The 23,195-nt window shown below is 45.9% G+C and overlaps 1 protein-coding gene and 2 long non-coding RNA genes across 3 annotated transcripts in view; 1 reads left to right on the top strand and 2 right to left on the bottom strand.

The window, feature by feature from the left end:
- GABARAPL2 (GABA type A receptor associated protein like 2) overlaps window positions 1–6,119 on the top strand; it is an 11,496-nt gene extending 5,377 nt beyond the window's left edge. Inside the window, exon 4 of the mRNA XM_006752126.2 lies at window positions 5,513–6,119. Within this exon, the coding sequence (XP_006752189.1) occupies window positions 5,513–5,603 (91 nt within the window). The 3' untranslated portion in view covers window positions 5,604–6,119. The remainder of the gene's footprint in view (window positions 1–5,512) is intronic.
- Window positions 4,376–5,513, bottom strand: LOC145717648 (uncharacterized). The gene is made up of 2 exons (XR_014140994.1): window positions 5,281–5,513; window positions 4,376–5,063 (listed from the first exon to the last, which is right to left on the bottom strand). It is a non-coding gene; the product is annotated as an uncharacterized LOC145717648 (long non-coding RNA).
- A 9,164-nt stretch (window positions 6,120–15,283) lies between the features above and the next one.
- On the bottom strand, window positions 15,284–23,189 carry LOC145717646 (uncharacterized). Its single transcript, XR_014140992.1, has 2 exons — window positions 22,212–23,189; window positions 15,284–15,868 (listed from the first exon to the last, which is right to left on the bottom strand). It is a non-coding gene; the product is annotated as an uncharacterized LOC145717646 (long non-coding RNA).
- Window positions 23,190–23,195: the final 6 nt, after the last annotated feature.

Here is a 23,195-nt window from a genome sequence, read left to right as displayed (position 1 = left end):
TTTTTTTTTTAAAGATTTTATTTATTTATTTGACACAGAGAGAGACAGTGAGGGAGGGAACACAAGCAGGGGGAGTGAGAGAGGGAGAAGCAGGCTTCCCGCCGAGCAGGGAGCCCGATGCGGGGCTCGATCCCAGGACCCTGAGATCATGACCTGAGCCGAAGGCAGTCGCTTAACCAACTGAGCCACCCAGGCGCCCCTTAAATTAAGCACTTTTGATCATTTCTAGGTAAATACCTCTTCAAGGGTTTATTCCAGCAGTAATGGAATAGGATTTATTTATATCAGAAAAATCTGACAAAAGGAATAGCCAGTAAATTTTAATTTTTTAGAATGTCGGGAGCCTTCATGGCTACAATACCTTTCACTTTGAGGTGGTTGCCTTTCCAAGGTCCACAGCAGTGGCCATTGTCCTCCCACCTTACCCCCTCCGTCCTCCCTGCTGGGAAAGAGAGAAATCCAGGTCCAGTGGAAGCACGTGGGCTCCAAAGCAGATGGGTGACCAGGTGTGTGCCCGTCAGTCCAGCCAATTCATGAGTCAGGCTGGAGCCCACAGCCTTCACGACCTGACCTTGGTCGGGGACCACGGGAAGGTTCTGCAGGGATTAGGCACCCACACAGTTCTGGGTTGGCCTCCCCCCAGTGCATGCGCTCTCGAGTAGCTGAAAGCCAACGTTCACCCTTGGCAGCACGGCCATTCCTGGAAGTGGACCCTTCTGAAAGGTGCTGTTACTATTGGCTGGTTTGTCTGAATGTGGGTGACACTGAATGGAGGGGTGAGTGACAGAGTTTCAGCAGTCAGTTTAGGTTCACTAGATTCAGTACGTCAGGGTCCCACCACACCTTGGATTGGCTCTGTGGCTTGAATCTGCCATTGGCTTTTCCCATTTCTTTGCACGCTTCTGGGAATGAGTGCATGTCTTAGCTGATGCCACAGCGGTGTGCTTTAGTATCAGGGTCTCGAGGTCATCCCTGGGTGTCTTCCTCCGCCAGTAACTTGGGCGGGACGCCTCGGACGTGCAAGTTGTCAGGCCATCCAGCAGGCCTGTGGCGCTTAGCCTGACAGGAGAGGCGCCGGTGTGCGTGAGGATCCTCGGGCATCCCAGCTGCCGCCTGCCCAGCGCCGTGTGGCTCGGGCCTCTGACCTCTTCTCAGAGGCTTGTGGAACTTGTCCTGAACTGACAGGCCAGCCCGCTGACTAGGGTTGCGTTTTGTCCCCCTGCATTTGCGTTTAACTCTTTAATGGGACTTAGTGTAAACCGTGTTTGTGGCCAGCTCTTTTTGGCTCCAGACCAAATTTTTCGGAGTTGGTCTGTGTGTGGCCTAATCCCGTAAGAGCTATTTTGAAATCATACTGTACAGATGTCTCAGTCTTCTTTCATGGCACTCAGTGACACTCAGAATCGCCCCTTCAGTCACAGGCTGCTGAATGAAAGGGTTCGGCTCCCAGCCTTGAGTATTGTCATTTTCCAAGTTCCTGCCCAAGGGCTGGCCTCAGTGTAAGGACCCAGTGCTGCTGCCAACTGAGTCAAGTTTCCACACGAGGCTGCGTGACAGAAAAGGAGAACAGCGAGAGGACTCTTATAGTCATAGCACACCCAGCCGGTTGTCACATTACAGGATGTGAAGGAAAGAGCCCTGTGACATGGAGCCTGGTGGCAGCCTTCCTCGGGCATCTTTTACAAATGTAGAATCTCAGGCCCAACTCTGACCTCTTGAATCCAGAGAGGCACTGGGACCAGACGTGCAAGTGATTTCGGATGTGCGTGCGTGTGTGTGTGCGCATGTGTGTGCATGCGTGTGTGTGAGTGACCAGCAGTTTTTAAGTTTTTAAATTATTTTTTGAATTTTTTTAAAGATTTTTATATATCTGGACAGAGACATAGCAAAAGAGGGAACACAAGCAGGGGGAGTGGGAGAGGGAGAAGCAGGCTTCCCGCTGAGCAGGGAGCCCGATGTGGGGCTCGATCCCAGGACCCTGGGATCATGACCTGAGCCGAAGGCAGACGCTTAACGACTGAGCCACCCAGGCGCCCCTACAAGCACTGTTTGGGGAGATCTGTGCAGAAGGTACGAGATCCTGACGTTAGGGCAGTAGGACAGTATTCCACTTGGAGGCGGCAAGGCTTAGTGCTAAGCATGTGTCCTAGCTTTGTGATCTGGAGTGAATCATTTAACTACTCCGTGTCTCACTATTATTGCCTCACTTTTATTATTATCCATAAACTGTGGATTGTGATCCTTGTGAGGTTATGTTGCCTCAAAGACTGCCGTGAGGATAAAAAGAATGAATATAAACACACTTAGAACAGTGCTTGGCACGTAAGTGCTATTGTAATTAGGAGTTTTATGATCACCCTCTATAGCTGCTGGGGCACTGGTTAAACAAATTTATAAACCTAGGTTTTACTGAAAAGACGATGCAGTCTAAAGACAGGATTGAGAGCCACATGATGATGGGCCTCCGCTCGCAGTCTCACCTGCCTTAGGCAGTGGGGGCTCCAGTGGCCGTTGTTCACTGCAGGCCAAGTCTGGGGGGGACCACCAGTGTTTATGTAGTTCCTCAAGTATGTCTTTTCCTTTTTTTTTTTTTTTTAAGATTTTATTTATTTATTTGAGAGAGAGGGAGAGAGAATATGAAGCAGACTCCCCAGTGAGCACAGAGCCCAACGTGGGGCTCAATCCCGTGATCGTGCGAGCACAGCCTGAGCTGAAACCAAGAGTCAGACGCTCAACCAACTGAGCCACTCAGGCGCCCCTCCTCACGTATTTCTAATTCAGCAGTGGGATTTGGAGTATTTGCACTGGGGCTTCTCACCTGTTAGGAACGGAGCGCATTTAGTGTATCAGATGGAACCAGCCCTGACATTGGAATCAAGGAGTGGCTGCCTTTGAATTGCACAGTGCCTTTTACTTCTGCCTCTAAATCCCTCTGGTAATGGTCGTGGGGAGATGGTAGGACAGGTCCTCATCAAGGTCATCCTGGACATGTGGACGAAGTGGGGCTAGGAGAGTTGTGCAATAGCTGTAGCTGTTTTCCCTGCCGCCTCATCCCGAGGCATCTCTGAGAAAAGCGCAATCGATTCCTCGGGGCATTCCCAGCCAGGGGGGTAAAGGTCTTTTTGAGAGATGCAGCTCCGTGTCAGGCCTTTGGCTAGTTGCTGGCTCCTCATCCACTTCTAATCACAGGGCTCTTAAAGATAAGCATCTCAAACAAACAAACAAACAAATAAGACAGATGGGGTTGCCTAACTGGCTTAGTCAGTAGAGCGTGCAAATCTTGATCTCAGGGTCCCGAGTTCAAGCCTCACTTTGCCTATTTAAAATAAGAAAAAAGAAAAGAAAATGCATTAAAAAGACAAGCCCCTATCTCCCTCTGGCAGAGAGACTGTTTCTCCACCTAGCTGCACCTGGAATCATTCTGGGCATTTTTAAAACCTACTGATGCCTGGATCCTACCTCCGGAGATTCTGATGTAATTGGCCTGGGGTGGGGCTTGAGCCTGGAGATGTCTTAAAGCTCCCGTGTGATTCTGTTGTATAGCTGAGGTTGAGACCCCCGCTCTAGGGGGCCTCATGCGGGGGTTCCTCCCTCTACCCACTGTCCCTCAAGTCCTCACATGCTCCAGGGCAGTGCTGTTGAGAAGTGGCACTGGAGCCACATTTGTAATTTAAAATGTTCTAGTACATTAAAAAGGAAACAGGTGAAGTGAATTTTAGTAATATATTTTATGTATCCAGTATATCCAAAATGTCATTTCAATATGTAATAGAAATTGAGGTTTTTACATCCTTTATTACATAGCAGGCTTGAAATCTTGTGTGTGTTTCACACTTAAAACACATCCCAGTTCAGATGAGCCTCATTTGACGCGCTGCCTGTAGCCAGCGGCTACGGTCCTGGACAAACTGTAGGACGTTTCTCTCATAGCAGAAATAGCACGAGTCCTTACGTTTCACATTCCAGGTTAAGAGCTCGGGAGCACCGTGTTACGTACCAGATGCTAACGACAGGTCATTTGTATTCGTACTCATCCACCCCCATGTTGTTACTTAAGAATTCTCATGGGCCCAGGCTGCCCACCGGGCCAAGCCGGCAGCTGGGCAGGAAGAAGAGGAAAGGGAAATATTTGCCCCCTTTATACTTGCGGCCCATATCCCTGTTACATGGAGGTCCCACGCATCACGCTGGGAGAACGCTGGCAGAGTGGGCCAGGCCCGGTTGCACCTGCGTGAGGCCCCAGGCCCCTCTGTCGCCCCGTGGCCCTTGTTGTACTGAGTCCTGCATGGAAGCACCGGTTGTGGCCTGGGCAGCTGGTGACCTCTGCTGTCTTCGGCTGGCTCTCGTTGACCCCACACGTGGGGTCACACTGATGTTTAGCCCATGTCTGTACCTCCTGCCCCTCTCTCGTACAGTCACATGGCCAGAGCTCACCCAGGGTGCCCGTGACACTGGGCTTACCTTTGGACCCCGTACAGCTCAGATCCATGGCAGAGAACTGGATTAGGTCTTGTGCTGCAGTCTGCCTTACGGCGTAGGGAAAAGCAGCTTTCCCACCCACACACGTTTAGTTTGAGCACTGTCTATTTCTGGAGGGTTCTTAGGAGCATTGGGCAGGGTTTCTTTGGATCCCAGATACAGTCTGAGAGCTTTTTGCATTACATGTGGGAAAATAATTTTTCTTTGATGGCACGGATACCGATCGCTGGGGCACAGGGTTTTTTGGTGGAGGAGCTTCCACAAGATTGAACCCACTTATATTTATCCTGTTAGGTACAGATTATAAACCTTCACATAAGCCTGTAGGAGAAGCAAGCCCCATGTAGTCTTCTTTACCTTGGTCCTCCACCCACGCAGGGATGGGCCTCTTAGGCTCTTAATTTTGCTTAGGTTTTTTTCTCTTGCCCTTGGCCTCCAGAAAGAAACAGGTACTACCCAGGCAAGCCCACTGGCCTCTGAAGGAATAATTTGAATAATTTGGTGTGAGGGTGCGGCTAATGGCCTTCCCTCGGGGCAGGACGACAGAGCTTTGATTCTAGTCTTATTTACTGATTGCCAGAGGCCTAATTTAATCTTTTTTTTTTTTAAAGATTTTTTTTTTTTTTTTTTTTGACAGAGATAGAGAGGGAGAGCACAAGCAGGTGGAGTGGCAGGCAGAGGGAGAGGGAGAAGCAGGCTCCCCGCTGAGGAAGGAGCCCGATGCGGGGCTCAATCCCAGGATCCCAGGATCATGACCCGAGCAGCCGCTTAACCGACTGAGCCACCCAGGCGCCCCGAGGCCTAATTTAATCTTAATCTTTCATGGCTCCATTTCCCTTCTGTAACACAGGATTGTTGGCACACAGCAGTGCGGAGATTGGAATTACTTTCATTTTCATGATCTGCCACCCACAGAATGGCAGAGTAGCTGGTTCAAGCAGTCACGTCCCTTATCCCCAGATCAGCTTTCTTCGAACACCTGGACTCAGTGACCAAACCCAATTCTCAATGTTGTTTTTTCTTTTCTTTCAAGCCTAACTATGGGACAGCTTTACGAGAAGGAAAAAGATGAAGATGGATTCTTGTATGTGGCCTACAGTGGAGAGAACACTTTTGGCTTCTGAGGGCCAGCGCTGGGCTAGGTGCACCGTTCCCGCTTGTGTATCTTGTAAATAGCCGGCCGTTTTCAGTTCCCAGACCTCTTCACATAGACCTAATTAGTGCATTTGTAACTGGATTTATTTCTTAATATATTGGAAGGTTTTGTTTCCTTAGATTAGTAAATTATCATACAGAGTTTTATTTTGAGTTTTCCTTCTTGTGCACTGTCCTCATGCCTGTACTCTCCAGGGAACTTGTTCTCTGAGGATCATTATTTAATGAAGATATTTCCGTATTAAAGTGAGGTAGGTGGGGTATTAAAGTGAAAGGGAGGGAGGTGATGCATTTCTTCTGGATTATGTTTGAAGTGTTAAAGATGGCTAAGTATTAAAAGCACCCAAATTAAGTCCTTAGCAATCAAGACACTTGCTTCACTAGATTTTGCCAACTGCCAATCATGTTGGACTGAGCTAATCTGTTCCTCTTTCTGAAACTATTAAAGTAAATAATTAACAATAAAACTTCCTCTTATAAAGGCATTGCAGTGTGACCATGTCCTTTATTTACTTGCTTGCAGAAAGGTCAGAGCAGTGGTTCGGCGTCTGCTAGGCCAGCAGGAGGGTTTGTGGGGCCCCTGGCTGCAGAGCCTGGGACGGGCTTTTGTTTTGATGGTTAATATATCCACATGGTTCAGATAAAAGATTTTAAAAAGGGAGACCTTGAGAGGTCCTCCCACTACTGTTTCCTGACTCCCTAACCTTCCGCCTTACGGGAAACTGCTTTAACTAGTATCTTGTTTCTTTCTGGTATTTATTTTTGGAAGTATAATTAAATATAAATATATGTCCTTATTTCCTTTTTTTCCTCTACAAAAGAAAACATTATATATATTTGTGTGTTGCTTTTTTTTCATTTAACAGTATAGCCTGCTGACCTTTCTGTATCAGTTCATAGGGAGCCTTTTAGTTCCTTTTTACAGCTAAATGGTACTGCGTCGTGTGAATGCCGTTATTACTTTACCTAGTTCCTAGGCCCCTATTAATGGCATTTGGGTTATTTGCAGCCTTTCACCGCTACACACAGTGTTGGGATGGTAACTGTACACACACGGCCTCTTACGTGCCCCTGCACTCTTCATGGGGCTGCTCTCCAAGCCCTCTCCCTAGAAATCACAATTAGATTTTCCCATGCCCATGAGTTTCATGGTTTCTCACAAATGAGTGTAAATATGTAGGCTTGCCAGAACACAAATGCATCTAAGAGGAAAGCTTAGTTAACTTTCCCAAATCTTCCTTGGATAGCCAGTGTTGGATGCTAGAGCCCTACGTAAATAATCAGGATAAAGAAACTAGGTATCATCCCGCGATCTAGGAACATGTAGTTAAAATGACTGCCTTAAACTGTCTACTGGGGAAGAAACAAAGATCTTCAGCTTTGTCTTCCCCAAATTACAGAAGCAACCCGTCAAAGCTGTCTACTGAGGTCAGCTTCCCAGTTGGGACCAGAGGAATCATTGGTCATTAAGCACTGTGTTGGTCTTTCCCAAACCTGACCCGACAGAGTCAGCGGTCTCTTTGCTGGTGGTTTTGGACTATAAGCAGATACAAGCTGACCCCTGAGTGAGCACGGGAAAGGGAAGGAACAAGTTCTGTGTTGAAGGGAATCTTGTTTGTGGTGACGTACACCCAACTCAAACTTTAGAGCTTAAGCTCTAAAGAGGCAATTTATTATTTGAGTTACTGTACAGGGAAAGTTCACTGGCTTCAGACAGCTCGAACCAGAGATCAAATGATAACATCAAAACTCTTTCCTCTTGGTTTTGTTTCCCTCTGTGTTGACTCCGTTCTCAGGCAGATTCCTCTCATGTGATGGCAGAGTGGTCCCATCAGCTTAGCAAATCCAGTGGAAGAGCATTCTGAGGACAATGTTAAAAGTCCCCTGGAGGGCTCTGGCTTCACTTGAATTACCAGATAGCCCCTCACCCTTCCTGCCTGAGGCAGGGACTGGCTGGGAAGGAATGGTTAAAACCCTCAACAGTATAAACAGGATAGGATTATAGAGAAATGGGGGAGGGATAGCTTTCCAAAGGCATTTTGATCTGTTTCTGTTTACAACCACAAACTCACAAATGAAACTGAACAGAAATAGTAGAGGGAAGGAAAAAAAAAGCAAGGGTCACTGAAGCCAGCTGTGTTTGTTTTTTTTTTTTCCTTTTAAAAGTAATTTATAGGGGTGTCTGGCTGGCTCATTTGGTAGAGCATGTAACTCTTGATCTCCGGGTCACTGAGTTTGAGATTTTTTAATTAAAAAATAAATTTGAAAAAGTAATTTATAGTTTTTATCGAACACTCGTTGGATGTCAGATGATTTATATATATTATTACGATTAGTTTTCAAAAGACACCCATGAGATACAGGCAGTGTAATTCTCATAGCTCATCGCTACCAAGTGACGGCTGAGACACCAGACGTGAGATTGAAGAGGAAAGACAGCTGGCGGTGTGAGATTATGTTATGATGTCTGTTTTTTCTATTTACAGTGTTTTCACACTGCTGGACACTGAGGCACAAACAGAAATAAAACATTACCCTGTCCTCCAGATGCTTACAGTATTATTTGCTTACCTGCACACAAGCAAATAATTACAAAGTGGTATTAGAAACTATTCTTGGAAAAGAAGAGGGAGTAGCTGTTATCTATAAAAAAAAAACCATTGAGGAAAGCAGCCTTATTTGTAATTCCAACAAAAATGGATTTGTCAATCTTGCCCTTAAAATGTAGCATCTGAACAAAGGACTGAAAAGTTTAAAAAAAAAAAAGAGCATCTAGTTTCCCCCAACTCTAGTCCTTAAAAGACAGTAGCAAGATTTTACAGATGAATTTTATCAAACTAGGTAAGGAATCCTTAACCTTTTTTAAACTTTCAGATATTAGAAAAGGAATAATTACAAATTCATTTTGACACTGAAAATCCCAATGCCAAAACTTCCTAAGAGAAAAATGACAGACTAATCTCATTTATCAACACAGAAAAATCTTAAATAAAATACCAGTAAATAAAATTTAGCAGTGTACTAAAACAGTCATGACCAGGGTGTCTGGGTGGTTCAGCTGGTTAAGCATCTGCCTTCGGCTCAGGTCATGATCCTGGAGTTGTGGGATAGAGCCCTGCATCAGGCTCCCCGCTCAGCAGGGAGTCTGCTGCTCTCTCTGACCCTACCCCCTCTTTTTTTTTTCTTTTTAAACCTTTGTTTTAAAAGATTTTATTTATTTGTCAGAGAGAGAGAGGAAGAGAGAGACAGCACAAGCAGGGGGAGCGGCAGGCAGAGGGAGAAGCAGGGTCCCTGCTGAGCAGGGAGCCAGATGTGGGACTCGATCCCAGGACCCTGGGATCATGACCTCAGCTGAAGGCAGACGCTTAACCAATTGAGCCACCCAGGTGTCCCAGACCCTAACCCGTCTTGTGCTCTGTCACCCACTCCTTCTCAAATCAATCAATCATGACCTGGTAGAACTTAGCTCAAGAATGGGTCATATAGGGGCGCCTGGGTGGCTCAGTCGTTAAGCGTCTGCCTTCGGCTCAGGTCATGATCCCAGGGTCCTGGGATCGAGCCCCGCATCGGGCTCCCTGCTCAGTGGGGAGCCTGCTTCTCCCTCTACCTGCCTCTCCCCCTGCTTGTGTTCCCTCTCTTGCTGTGTCTCTCTCTGTCAAATAAATAAAATCTTTAAAAAAAAAAAAATGGGTCATATAGTCCATCATTATGTCTACTAATAAAATATACCAAATTAATAATTAAAGGAGAAAAACTATAGGATTATCTCATAGATGAAGAAAAAACACCTGAAATAAAACCCACTCATAATTTTTTAAAAACCTCTTAGCAAATTAAGAAGGGCACTTCTTTAACTTGATAAAGAGAATTCATAAAAAAATCTAGAGCAAATATTATTTAAAGCTATGATAAATAAGGCAGTGTGGTGCTGATATTGGGATAGACAAATACACTAATGGAACAGAACCCAGAAGCAGATCTGTATATAAAACATATATCATAGGTGGCATGACAAATCAGTAGGAAAATGAACCAGTCAACACATATAAATGGTACTGTGAAGTCGGAAGGGTGAACTTCGTGGTATGTGAACTCTATCTTAGTATCCTCAATTAAAGCTGTTAAAAAAAGTCTATCACTGCTTCTACTCAACAGTGTCCTGGCATAAAGCCAATACAGTAAGAGAGGAAGAGTAAATGAGAGGCATAAAAATGAGACAGGAAGACTAAATTGTTCTTATATATAGACAGTGATAGTCTACACAGAAAAATCCAAGAGAATCTGTAAAACTTAGAACAAATAAAGTTCAGCACGGTTGCTGGATACCAGAGGAGTTACAAATATGGATGTTGTTTCTACATACCAGCTGTAACCAATTAGGGAATATAATAGGAAAAAAGATCTCCTTCTCAATAGGAGCAAAAATCTGTAAGCGCATAGGAATAAATTTAATATGATAATATGCAAGACCTTCATGGAGAAAATGATGAAACATTATTGAAGGACATGAAAGAAGGCCTAAATAAAAGGAGAGATACACTAATATACCATATTCGAGGATGAGAACACCCAATATTGAAAAGCTGTATATTGCCCCAGATTAATCTATAATGCAATTCCAATAAAAATCCCAACCAGTTTTATTTTGTTTTGTTTTGTGGAATCCAACAACTGATGCTACATCCAGCTAGAAGAGCAAAAGGCCAAGAATAACCAAGAAATGCTAAGAAAAACAAGCTGGGGAGACTTATCTTAGCAGTAGTTAACTAATTAAGACTGCACCATATGGCATAGAGATAGACAAATAAACCAGGAAACACAACAGAAACCCAGAAACAGACCAATGTTTAAAATATAACAGTGATAGCATGAAAATCAAAAGGGAAATGATGAAGTAGTTAATCTCTGATTCTATAATTGGCTATATATATGGAAAAAATAGATCCTGGGGCATCTGGCTGGATCAGTCGGAAGAGCGTGTGACTCTTAAATCTTGGGGTTGTCCGTTCAAGCTCCATGTTGGGTATGGAGATTACTTAATATTAAAAAAGAAATAGATCCCCACATTTTAACATGCATAAAATAACTTCAAGATAAAGATCTAAATGTGGAAAAGCAAAACTTTAAAATCTAGAAATTTAGAGTATATATGACCTTGGAATAGGTAGGGAGTTCTTAGACAAGATACAAAAATACAATAGGGGTGCCTGGGTGGCTCAGTCCATTTTAAGCATCTGTCTTTGTCTCAGGTCATGATCCCAGGGTCCTGGCATCGAGCCCCACTTCGGGCTCCCTGCTCAGAGGGAAGTCTGCTTCTCCCTCTCCCTCTGCCTCTCTGCCCCTCCCCCCATCACCTCCCATGCTTTCTCTCTCTCTCTCTATCAAATAAATAAAATCTTAAAAAAAATACAAAAAGGAAAAAAAATTGATTAATTTTTTTTTTTTAAGATTTTATTTATTTATTTGACAGAGAGAGACACAGCAAGAGAGAGAACACAAGCAGGGGGAGTGGGAGAGGGAGAAGCAGGCCTCCCGCCGATCAGGGAGCCCGATGCGGGGCTCGATCCCAGGACTCTGAGATCATGACCTGGGCCGAAGGCAGACGCTTAACGACTGAGTCACCCAGGTGCCCCGATACACATTTTTTAAAAAGATTTTATTTATTTGAGAGAGAGAGAGAGAGAGAGAGCATGGGGGCGGGGAGGGTCAGAGGGAGAAGCAGACTCCCCGCTGAGCAGGGAGCCTGATGTGGACTCTATCCTGGGACTCTGGGATCATGATCTATGCCGAAGGCAGACGGTTAACTGACTGAACCACCCAGGCACCCACAACAGATATAAATTAAAGAATTCATATCCAGAATAAATAAAGAACTCTTCCAATTATTAAGATATAACAGCCCAACAGAACAACGGGCAAAGGAGAACAACAGAAAATTCTTAACATTACTCAAGGCCACTGTATTATGTTGCACGTTGCACCAACTCCAGAGTGTGCTTTTCATACAATGTGAATAGTGCCCCCTAGATTTGCTCAGTGCACAAGCTCTACACTAAAAGATACAATCTTACACTATATGGTTGATGGCCCTGTGAAAATGCAAAGGAAAGTAAACTATGGGATACCATTTCACATTCATCAAATTGGCCAAATTAAGTTGTAACATTTAAAAATGGTAGGGAAGGGGCACCTGGGTGGCTCAGTTGGTGAAGCGTTTGACTCCTGATCTCAGCTCAGGTCTTGATCTTGGGGTCATGAGTTCAAGCCCCATGATGGGCTCCACACCAGGCGTGGAGCCTACTTTAAAAAAAAATGGTAGTGGGGTGCCTGGGTGACTCAGTTAAGTGTCTGCCTTCGGCTGAGGTCATGATCCCAGGGTCCTGGGATCGAGCCCCGCATCAGGCTCCCTGCTCCGCGGGAAGCCTGCTTCTCCCTCTCCTGCTCCCCCTGCTTGTGTTCCCTCTCTCACTGTGTCTCTCTCTCTAATAAATAAATAAATAAAATCTTTAAAAAAAATGGTAGGGAAGATGTGAAATATCTGGAATTCTCATAAACGGTACCATCACATTGGAAAGCAATTTCACAATATCCAGTAAAATTAAAAATGCAGATAACCCATGACCTAGTAAATTCCATGTCTAGGTATATATCCTAGAAATATCCCCACCCATGTACAAGAGACATATCCAAGAATGATCACTGCACCCTTGTTTGCCTCAGCAAAAAATCGGAAACCAGCTAAATGTTCACCAACAGGAGAATGGAGGGGTAACGTGGTATATTCCTACAAAGGAATACTCTACAGCAGCTAAAAAGAATGCACTAGAGGTAGGTATGGCAACATAAATAAATCTCCAAAATGGTGCTTAGGAAGGAAAAAAGCAAGATGCAGAAATATATTCAGCATGTTATCATTTAAAATTTAAAAACATGGGGGGCTCCTGGCTGGCTCAGTCGGTGGAGCGTGCGACTCTCAATCTCATGATCGTGAGTTCGAGCCCCACGTTGGGTGTAGTTTACTTAAAAAAAAAAAAAATCTTTAAAAAATGTAAAAACATGCAAAATAATCGTATGTATTGCTTAAGGATGCAAACTTATGTAATAAAAGTATAAACCATGTCATTGAGGATGGTGACTAACAGAGGGAGGGGAATAGTATCAGGGAGGCCGGGGAGGGGGGTGGTGGTGGTAAATGTTGGGTTTCAAACACAACTAGTCCTGTTTTATTTCTCCAGAAAATAAAAGCTTGAAGCAAATGCAGCAAAATGTTTACTGTTAACTGTATGGTGGGTGTTACTCCTTTTATTGTTATGTGTGAAATATTTCCTAACTTTTTGTTTCTAAGTTACATCTGCAAGAACAGAGACTGGGTCCTTCCCAAAGAAGAACATACAGGTGCCTCCGTTTCTCGCTTCCCTTTCTTTCCTCCGCCCAGGAGAGGCCAGCTCCTACTTCTCTGGCCCTGCACTTGCTGAGGATGCCAAAAATAACCTTGTCCCCCCCAGTGGGGGAGGAGGCAGGGAACAAGGTTCTTAGTTCCTGCCTTCCTTGTCTCTCTTTTCTAGTATAGTCTACCCTTTAGATTACTCCCTTGAAGCTCCTGTCTTCCCTCTGGCCTCCCAGCCACACTCCTTCCCTGTGCTTCTCTACTTGCTCCTAAGCTCTCCAGGGCCTCCAGGGCTCCATCCACACCCCCCTTCTCTTCTCATTCCACCCACATTCCCTCTGGATGATTTTACCCTAACTCAAGTCCTCAAGGACTTCCTGGAAATAGATGCCCCCCCCGCAAATCTCTATCTGCAGCCCATCTCTCCTGACCCCCAAATCAGCCCCTGCAAATACCGCCCCCCTGCCCGGTCCTTATCCCAAGCTAGTACAGAAATCCTAAACTCTGAAACTGAGCCCTGTGTCCCTGGCCTGCAGCTCCTCTCCCCGGGTCCCCTTTCCTGATACATGGCGCCACATTCCGTCCTGTCACCCAGCAGTGACCTGGGAGCATCCTCATTACTCCCTCCTCCTCATTCCCTACCTGCAACCAGCCCATCAGCCTCGCCAGTCCCCTCCTATGGCTCCTAACACAAGCATTGTCTGGGCCTCATCATTTCTCTTTGAATTACTCCAGTAACCCCCCCAACTGTGATCTCTCCGCCACCACCCCTGCCCCTGCCGTTCCAGCCTCCCTGCCGCAGAGGAGAGCGATCCTGCTAAAATGCATTTTCCAGCCCAACACCCTTTTCTCTTAATCCCTGAATGGCGGAGTCATCCGGAGAAAACTGTTCTCCTTCTTGGGATGTACAAAGTCCTCCCTGACTTGCCCAAGTTCCTCTCTAGCCCCTCATACTCTGCCAGGCTCGCTGTGCCTTGCTCTCTACTCTGGCCCGTGTATATGGTGATTTGGGCCCAAATATCCTCTCAAACTGTTCCGCACATACCACCATTTCTCTTTGCTCGCTAACCCGTAATCCTTCCTTCTGCTTTTGCCTCTTTGCTCAAGCGAACCTGGGTCTGTGAGATCTTCCCGCGCCCCTGTCCCAGGTGGGGTGTTTGACCTTGATCAGAGCCACCCTCACACTGTGCTGTTCCACTGTGAAGGCACTTGCCCGTCTTCCCTATCAGACAAGGAGCAATGAGAGGACTGTCCCCTATCCCTGAACCTCAGGTGCATAGCATAATGCCTGGCAAAGTGATGGTGTTCAGAAGGCATATGACTGGTCGACCTGGGGCTGAGAGCCTGCTTAAGCGGGAATGCATCTTAACTGTTCGCAGTGGCTGAAACACACTGTGGCTACATGGAGGGCATGGGGCAGTTCTGGGCACCCAGGCACCAGTCCCAAAGGTGGACTGAGGATCTCCAAGGAGAATTTGGAAGGAAGCTGTATCAATTTTCTTTTCTTTCTTTCTTTTTTTTTTTTTAGAGAGTGACCGGAGGGGAGAGGGAGAGGGAGAATCTTAGGCAGACTCCAGACCCCATTGCGGAGCCCTGACGCGGGGCTCCATCTCACAACCCTGAGATCACGACCTGAGCCAGAATCAAGAGTCAGACGCTTAACCAACTGAGCTGCCCAGGCGCCCAGGCTGTTATCAATTTTCTTAATCTCAAAAGACTTGCTCTTCATTAGACCAAAGTTTAGAACACTTTAAAAAGTGCATTTGGTTCCCCTTTTCATCTTTATTTCCTTAGGGAGGAAAACACCAATCCTGGTGGTTGACTCAGGGAGGCAAAGCCACAGGAGTTAGGTGGGAGGATCTACATAGGCCTCTGTGATCAACAGCTTTGCTTCCTCGCCCCCTGTGCAGCTGGAGATGGGCTGCGGCTTCCAGAGGTGGGAATGACGCAGGCAAGCGAACGTGCCAATGCCTGGGATGCAGCAGGAGGCCCCACAAACACTGGCCCAGTAGGCTTCTCCTAGGGACAGTCTCCCGTGTTGATTAGCAAACGCCCTGGGAATCAGGATCAGCAAACTCAAGAGTCACTTATGAGCTGAAATACCAAGGCTGGCATTCTCTGTGTGCCAGGCAGGCAGCCCTCCCCACACCCGTGTTATCCGTGATCTCATCTTCTCCCTGCGACCCTCCAGACGGCGGGAGTGGCGCCCTCATTTCAAAAGTGAGGACGTGGACACTCTGCGAATGTACTGACCTATCCGAGATCACACCACCGGTACATCCTGGAGCCACAGTTCCGACTCAGGCTGATGGCCAAAATCCATCCTTGTTCTGCTAGACCAGAGAATACGCACCAAAGGCCTGTGTCTCTACGTGGCCCCCAGACATGTATGTAACAATCCAACTTTCCTGCTTCTCCTGAAAAAGTTCTTAAGATCTGACGACAATCAGTTGGAACAAAATAATGGCTCCTCACTGGACAAGGAATACACTTCTCAGGTCACTCTACCTACTTTCCTTAAGTTTTCTACTCCTAGAAATACTTGGGTTTGCAACCCCTGCGCCATAGTTTCTGCACCATCCTTTATTTTAGAACAGAATTCCTCCAAAGCGCATGCAGGCAACATACTAACCCATGTGGGCCTTCATCTTTCGTGAAGGACGCCAAGAGGTGGGAGGCACCGTCTGGCCGGCCCGTGTCAGCGCAGGTGAGTGGGCGCTGTCGTCCGGAGGCTGGTTGAGACCGTGCTGCCGCTCTGTCGCCCCGAAGCCTTGATTCTCCCGCTGCCAGCCGGTCTCTCCACCTGGCAGTTATGGATGGGCTGACAGAAGGGTGTTCACAATGGCGCTGGATAAACGAAGAACAAAAAGTATGGCATGAAAATATCAGCTAAGGGGCGCCTGGCTGGCTCAGTCGGTGGAGCATGGGACTCTTGATCTCAGGGTTGTGAGTTCGAGTCCCGTGTTGGTCTTAGAGATTTGAAATTTTTAAAAAATTATGTAAAAAAAAAAGAAAAAGGAAATACCAGCTGAAAAGGTACTCACTGGAGGTCAAAATAGTCCACGGTCGCAGCAATAAAAAAGGAATTGGGTGAAATCTTGGCGGCGATGAGGGAACATACCTCGAGAAGAGCTCTTTTGTCTCAATTAACAGAATCTAATTCAACCAAGACAGGGTGAACTGGATTGAGCATGCACCTATTGTTGAGCAAAGCTTGGGGTGCCCACAGCAGAACTTCTCAGAGATCTCCTGAGGTTGCACAGAAAGGTCTTGTTGTTGAACTGAAGGAAGATGCTGGGAATGGGCTCTGTTATCCTGCTCTGTTGACAGGTTGCTTTCATCACGAAGGGGCCCACCATACCTCTCCCCATGGAGACATTGCTGGGTTTCAATGCGCTTTTCATTCTCTTGGCTGCCTGAGCAAATAGCCATCACTGTTTCCATTGTGAGCTCTTCTCCTCTTGGAGCCAAGCCCAAGTTCAGGGAACATGTGCTTGAGACCAACATTTGGCAGCCTGGGTCCCCACTGGGAGTGACTCTCTGTCTTTGCCTTTTTCCTCTTAAGATACTTTGCTGAATTTGGAGATTGGAACGCAGTGCTGAACATGCTTAGTGCTAAAAGCTGGTTTCTACCCCCTGCTGGCTCACTCGTATAAGGGACAAAAAAATCCACACCCAAATTCAGAACCCAAGTTACTAGCTACGACAAGAATTATTTCCATCTCTCTTATCACCACATGACTGAGGCCATATGTATCTCAAAGCATCAATGGACTCAGGTTCCTGGAGAAAATTTCTCTTTGCATTACTGACCCAATTAAGGATTTTTATGAGAAATCCTACATCACCGTTGAAAAAACCAAGCATCCTAATTGCTGGGACTTCATTTGGTAGAACAGGTGACAGGTTAGAAGTCAGATTACTTTCCCCACATCTGCATATCAAGTAGGGGCAGAGTTGGTACTAGAACATAATTACTTGAATATCCTGATCAGTTTATTCTACAATACCAAATAATAGGACTAGGGTTTGTTTGTTCTTACATTTTTAAGTTGAGGTATAATGACATACAATAGAATGCAGAGATCTTCAGTGTAGAGTTTAATAAATTTTGACAAATGTTTACACCCATGTAATCAACACTTCCATCAAAACAAGACTATTTCCATAATCCTGGAAGTCCCCTTAGGCCTTTTCGCACTCAACCCCCAACCCCCATTCCCCACCAGGCAACAACTACTCTTTGATTTCTATCCCCCTAGATCAGTTTTGGGGCCCCGATTTTAAGAACTAAAAATTGAACGCATGCAACCTTGCCTGCAGCCGTGAAGTGTGTCTCTGCAGATTTTCCTCCCTTTTTTGGACCACAAGTACCACTTAAGATTTGTTTTGGATCCATCTGGACAGCCTTTCAGGAAGTCAGTCTTAACCCCAGTACAGACACATTTAGGTTTAAAGGGATTTACGTTTTACAAGACTTGAAGGCCAACTTCCTCAGCAGGTGGTACAAAAAGAACGCTTCTTTCTGGAAAATCAAGTTTTCTTCAACATATCTGCTTTCTTGGCTCTTTCTGTGTCCCACCTCTCCTTCAGGATAGCTGCCTTTGCATCTATGGGAAGAACTGCGCCAGCCCTTGCGAGCGAGCACATGTACGCTATCTTTCGACTGAGAAGCTGCTTCCTAGCTCCCGTCACCTTCCTGCTGTGCGGGGCCTCCTCTTCCCAGCTCATCTGGCTTCCCGACTCAGCATTCCAAGAGGACAGGCATAGTTGAAAATCTAACGGTGTCCTCAGCCCCTTAAAGGAAACTGGGTTTTAGAAACTGGAAAAGTTGGGCGAAGGCTTGCTCGGAACACTGTCTCCAAGCAAACAAAGGTTGCCAAGGTCCAGGTACAGGCGGCTTTCCACCAGCCACAGACACGACCAAATCAGACGGGGCCTGCTTCTCTTCCAAGCAGCCAGGGCGGGTCATTTTCTCCGTAGTAGCTTCCTTTCCCTAGACAGTGAGCTAATGCTTGGCACCAGCAAACTCCATAAAACGAGGCAGTTAGCCCCATGCTTTCAGGCAGAAATGACTGCATGGAATATATATATACACACAATTATTTCAATCAAGCCACATGTTAAAAATTCTAAAGAAAAAGAATAAAAACTAGGCGCCCACAGACATAACGTTAGAATCCACTTGTGAACCCAGAACAAAAGCAACGCTGGAAACGTACACGCCCCTCAGGAGCCAAACTTCAGAAGAAGGTCTCTTAGATGATTCTGTGGAATTACAAGCAGAGCTGCCTAAAATAGGTTGGAGAGTCTCTCTTCCCTATATAATGTCACTTCTGGGTATTTCCTGGGGTTTTGACTGTTTAAAATAGACTTTTTCCCATTTTTTAAATTTCTAAAACAAGCACGACGATATTAACATGGTTCAAATTTTTAAAATAACAGGGGCGCCTGGGTGGCTCAGTCGTTGAGCGTCTGCCTTCGGCTCGGGTCATGATCCCAGGGTCCTGGGATCGGGCCCCGCGTCGGGCTCCCTGCTCCGTGGGAAGCCTGCTTCTCCCTCTCACACTCCCCCTGCTTGTGTTCCCTCTCTTACTCTCTCTCTGTCAAATAAATAAATAAAATCTTTAAAAAAAAAATTTTTTTTTAAAATAACAAAATATAAGGGGTATTCGGTGAGAAGTCTCCCTGCCGCTCCTGGGCCCTCCCCATGGGCCCTGTATTTGTATCGAGTCAGAGATAGTTTGGCATATACAAGCAAAACACAGATGTAAACTTCTCACCCTTCTTTTTTATTGAAATGGAATGTACTAATGCTGTCCTGCATTTTGCTTTTTCTTTTTTTTTCCACTCACTGTATTTAGAAACAGAACCTTGAAGATGGATTTCAATAAAGAAAAATTACATGTTCATTTACCTGTTGACCCAGCAAATCCCACTTCTAAGAATCCATCCAAAATATACCCTGGCAAAAACACAAAATACTGCATGGAGGCTATTCACAGAGCATTTCAAAAAGAAAGAATGAAATGTCCACTAACAACTAATAAAAATGGCTGGTCAGTGCTAGGCCAAGGGACAAACAGGGGAGGGAGAGGACGGGAGACCTCTTTGAATGTACCTTGTTTTTCCCCTGAGTTTTTACTGGTTTTAACTTTGGAATCATCTAAATATTTTACGTAATTTTTTGAAAAGCCACCCCCCGCAAAAAAAAAAAAAAGCAAAATGAAACCGTTAACTGTGTATATAGATTTGGAGCAATAACTACAAGAGGAGCGATTTCAAGTGACTTTATTTCTTTTTAAAGATTTTACTTATTTATTTGAGAGAGAGAGAGAGAGAGAGAGAGAGAGCAGGAGCAGGGGGAGGGGCAGACGCAGAGGGAGAAGCAGACTCCCTGCTGAGAAGGAAGCCTGACATGAGGCTCGATCCCAGCACCCTGGGATCATGACCTGAGCCGAAGGCAGACGCTTAACCGACTGAGACTGAGCCACCCCGGCGCCCCCCCTCAAGTGACTTTAAAACACAATCCCTCCATGAGGGTTTCTCCACCTCAGCACTGCTGACATTTGGGCCAGATCATTTATGTTACGGGGTGTGGGCCGTGCAAGCTGCATGTCAGCGGCACCCGAGGTCCGGCCGGCAGCACTCTGTCTGTACAGTCACCCGCCATCACTGGGAGAATTAAGTGCTGTGTGTGCAAGTCCACTGGGAGAGAGTTTGAAAATGGAGGAGGAGAGGACATGCTGGGCCACAAGGAGTCCTTCCTTCTGACAGAGAAGCACCGGAGTTGGTCAGGAGGCAGAGGGAGCGAGGCCATGTGGGCCAGACGTGTTATTTTAAGGGGGAAGGGCGGGATGGGGCAGGGTAAGCAGACTTGGGATTGGCTAGTTGGACTTATTTCAGTGGTGTCTGAGGCACAACAGCTGTCCCTGGTTTTCTGGCACCTGGGCCTGGGGTGGAGAGTGGCCCAGAATGTGAGAGCCACACAGCAGGCGGCTGGGCTATGAGCTCTGGAGTGCGTGGTCGGAATCTTTTACTATCTCTGGGAGTTGGCTAGACTCCTAGGGGCGGTCTCTTGAGGGTAAGAGAGGCCCCAGATGTCAAAGCATCAGGCGCACATGGTTAATACAGGGAGGACAACTGGAATCTTGCACCTGTTTTCTCCTGGACTTAGCCTGAGTGCCTTTTCTCTATGCCAACTTTAGTCTGTACCCTTTCACTGAAATAAACAGTAACTACAACAGCTTTGCTGCATTCTGTGAGTCTGTCCAGTGATTCATCAAACCTGAGGGTGGTCTTGGGGATCCCCGACTCAGCTGCTAAAACCATTAGGTGAAAGGATGATAGGGAACTTCATGGTGGGACAGATAAGGCTGACACCACTGAACCCACAGCTCAGGCACTGAGCGTGGGGCAACCAGATGTTCCTCTTTAGATTATGCAACAGAAGTATGCAGAATCACCTAATAAGGTTTCTTTTTTTTCTTTTTAAGAGTTGTATCATTTATCTGAGAGAGAGACAGCACGAGCTGGGGGTAGGGGCAGAAGGAGAGGGAGAGGGTGAAGCAGACTCCTGGTTGAGCAAGGAGCCCGATGCAGGACTTGAGCCTAGGACCCTGGGATCATGACCTGAGCCAAAGGCAGATGCTTAACTGACTGAGCCACCCAGGCATTCCCCACCTAAGAAGTTTTCATGTCAAAAAAAAAAAAGAAGTTTTCATGTCAAATCAGCTGAACCTGAATCTGATCAAGCCTCTACACGTAACTGCAAATTTGGAGGAAATATGGGGAAAGAGGAAACTGTTAAACAACACTGGGAGGGAATAAGCAGCCAAATCTGCAAGTGAGCTATTACACAGGACAAATGACTCATTTGTTAAACATAAGAAGGAAAGTGAACTGTTACATATTTAGTGAGACAAGAGACAAATCAATCATTGTGTGGAATTTTTTTTGGATCCTAAGTTGAACCAATCAGTAGTCAAAAGACATTTTTGAAACAATAGGGGAAAAGCAAACACAGAGTGCAAATTAGATATTAAGGAATTGCTGTTAATTTTATTGGGTGAAATAGGATGGTTAGGATTTGCTTTAGAAAGCTCCAAAAAGGGGCGCCTGGGTGGCTCAGTCGTTAAGCGTCTGCCTTCGGCCCAGGTCATGATCCCAGGGTCCTGGGATCGAGACCCGCGTCAGGCTCCTTGCTCTGTGGGAGGCCTGCTTCTCCCTCTCCCACTCCCCCTGCTTGTGTTCCTGCTCTCGCTAACTCTCTCTGTCAAATAAGTAAATAAAATCTTAAAAAAAAAAAGAAAGCTCCAAGAAAAACAACTGGAGGGGGCAGGGGAGAAGAGATCAGGTAACAACAGCATAAAGCCAGTGGTTGATAAGTCCTGGGGATGTGTACATGGGGGTTCGCTGCACTGTTCTATTTTTGTGTCCATTTAAAATTTTCTACAACATGTTTTTTTTTTTTTTTTAAGATTTTATTTATTTGATAGAAACAGCGAGAGAGGGAACACAAGCAGGAGGAGTGAGAGAGGGAGAAGCAGGCTTTCCGCTGAGCAGGGAGCCCGATGTGGGGCTCCATCCCAGGACCCTGAGATCATGACCTGAGCCGAAGGCAGACGCTTACCGACTGAGCCACCCAGGCGCCCCTCTACAACATGTTTTAAAGGATTAGAAAAAAGTGAATTTAAAAATTAGAAGCATCTGGGGCACCTGGGTGGCTCAGATGGTTAAGCGTCTGCCTTCAGCTCAGGTCATGATCTCCAGGTCCTGGGATCGAGCCCCACATCGTTGGGCTCCCTGGCTCAGCCAGGAATCTGCTTCTCCCTCTCCCCCTGCCACTCCCCCTGCTCATGGTCTCTCTCTGTATCTCTCTGTTTCAAATGAATAAATAAAAGTCTTTAAAGAAAATTAAAAAATAAAAATTAGAAGCATCCATCTAAAATCCTAGAGAACACAGGCAGCAACCTCAGCGACCTTGGCCGCAGCAACTTCTTGCTAGACATGTCTCCAAAGGCAAGGGAAACAAAGCAAAAATGAACTATTGCGACTTGACATCAAGATAAAAAGCTTTTGCACAGCAAAGGAAATAGTCGACAAAACAAAAAGACAACCAACAGGATGGGAGAAGATATTTGCAAATATCAGATAAAGCGCTATTATCCAAAATCTATAAGGAACTTACCAAACTCAACACCCCAAGAACAAAAAATCCAATCAAGAAATGGGAAGAAGACGTGAACAGACATTTCTGCAAAGAAGACATCCAAATGGACAACAGAAAAAATGCTCAACATCACTCGGCATCAGGGAAATGCAAATCAAAACCACAATGAGATACCTCCTCACACCAATCAGAATGGCTAAAATTAACAAGTCAGGAAACGACAGATGTTGGCGAGGATGCAGAGAAAGGGGAACCCTCCTACACTGTTTGGGGGAATGCAAGCTGGTGCAGCCACTCTGGAAAACAGTATGGAGGTTCCTCAAATGGTTGCAAATAGAGCTACCCTATGACCCAGCAATTGCACTACTAGGCATTCACCCCAAAGATACAAATGTAGTGATCTGAAGGGGCACCTGCACCCCAATGTTTATAGCAGCAATGTCCACAATAGCCAAACTATGGAAAAAGCCCAGATGTCTATCGACAGATGAATGGATAAAGAAGATGTGGTATATATACCCAATGGAATACTACTCAGCTACCAAAAGAAAACGAAATCTGGGGCATCTGGGTGGCTCAGTCAGATAAGCATCTGCCTTCAGCTCAGGTTATGATCCCGGAATCCCGGGATCAAGTCCCACATCAGGCTCCCTGCTCAGCGGGAAGTCGGCTTCTCCCTCTGCCTCTCACCCCGCTTGTGCTTATTCTCGCTCTCTCTCTCTCTCAAATAAATAAATCTTTAAAAAAAACAAAAACAAAAAAACGAAATCTTACCATTTGTAACAACGTGGATGGAACTAGAGGGTATTATGCTAAGCAAAATAAGTCAATCAGAGAAAGACAACGATCATATGATTTCACTCATAGGTAGAATTTAAGAAACAAAACAGAGGATCATGGGGGAAAGGAGGGAAAAATAAAACAAACGAAATCAGAGAGGGAGACAAACCGTAAGAGACTCTTAATCATAGGAAACAAACCGAGGGTTGCTGGAGGGGAGGC

The sequence above is a fragment of the Leptonychotes weddellii genome, chromosome 16, assembly GCF_054177405.1.
Source record: "Leptonychotes weddellii isolate Sample4059 chromosome 16, ASM5417740v2, whole genome shotgun sequence".
NCBI lineage: Eukaryota > Metazoa > Chordata > Mammalia > Carnivora > Phocidae > Leptonychotes > Leptonychotes weddellii.
Note: the sequence above shows the minus strand (reverse complement) of the source record. Positions and strands in the feature narration are given on the sequence as shown.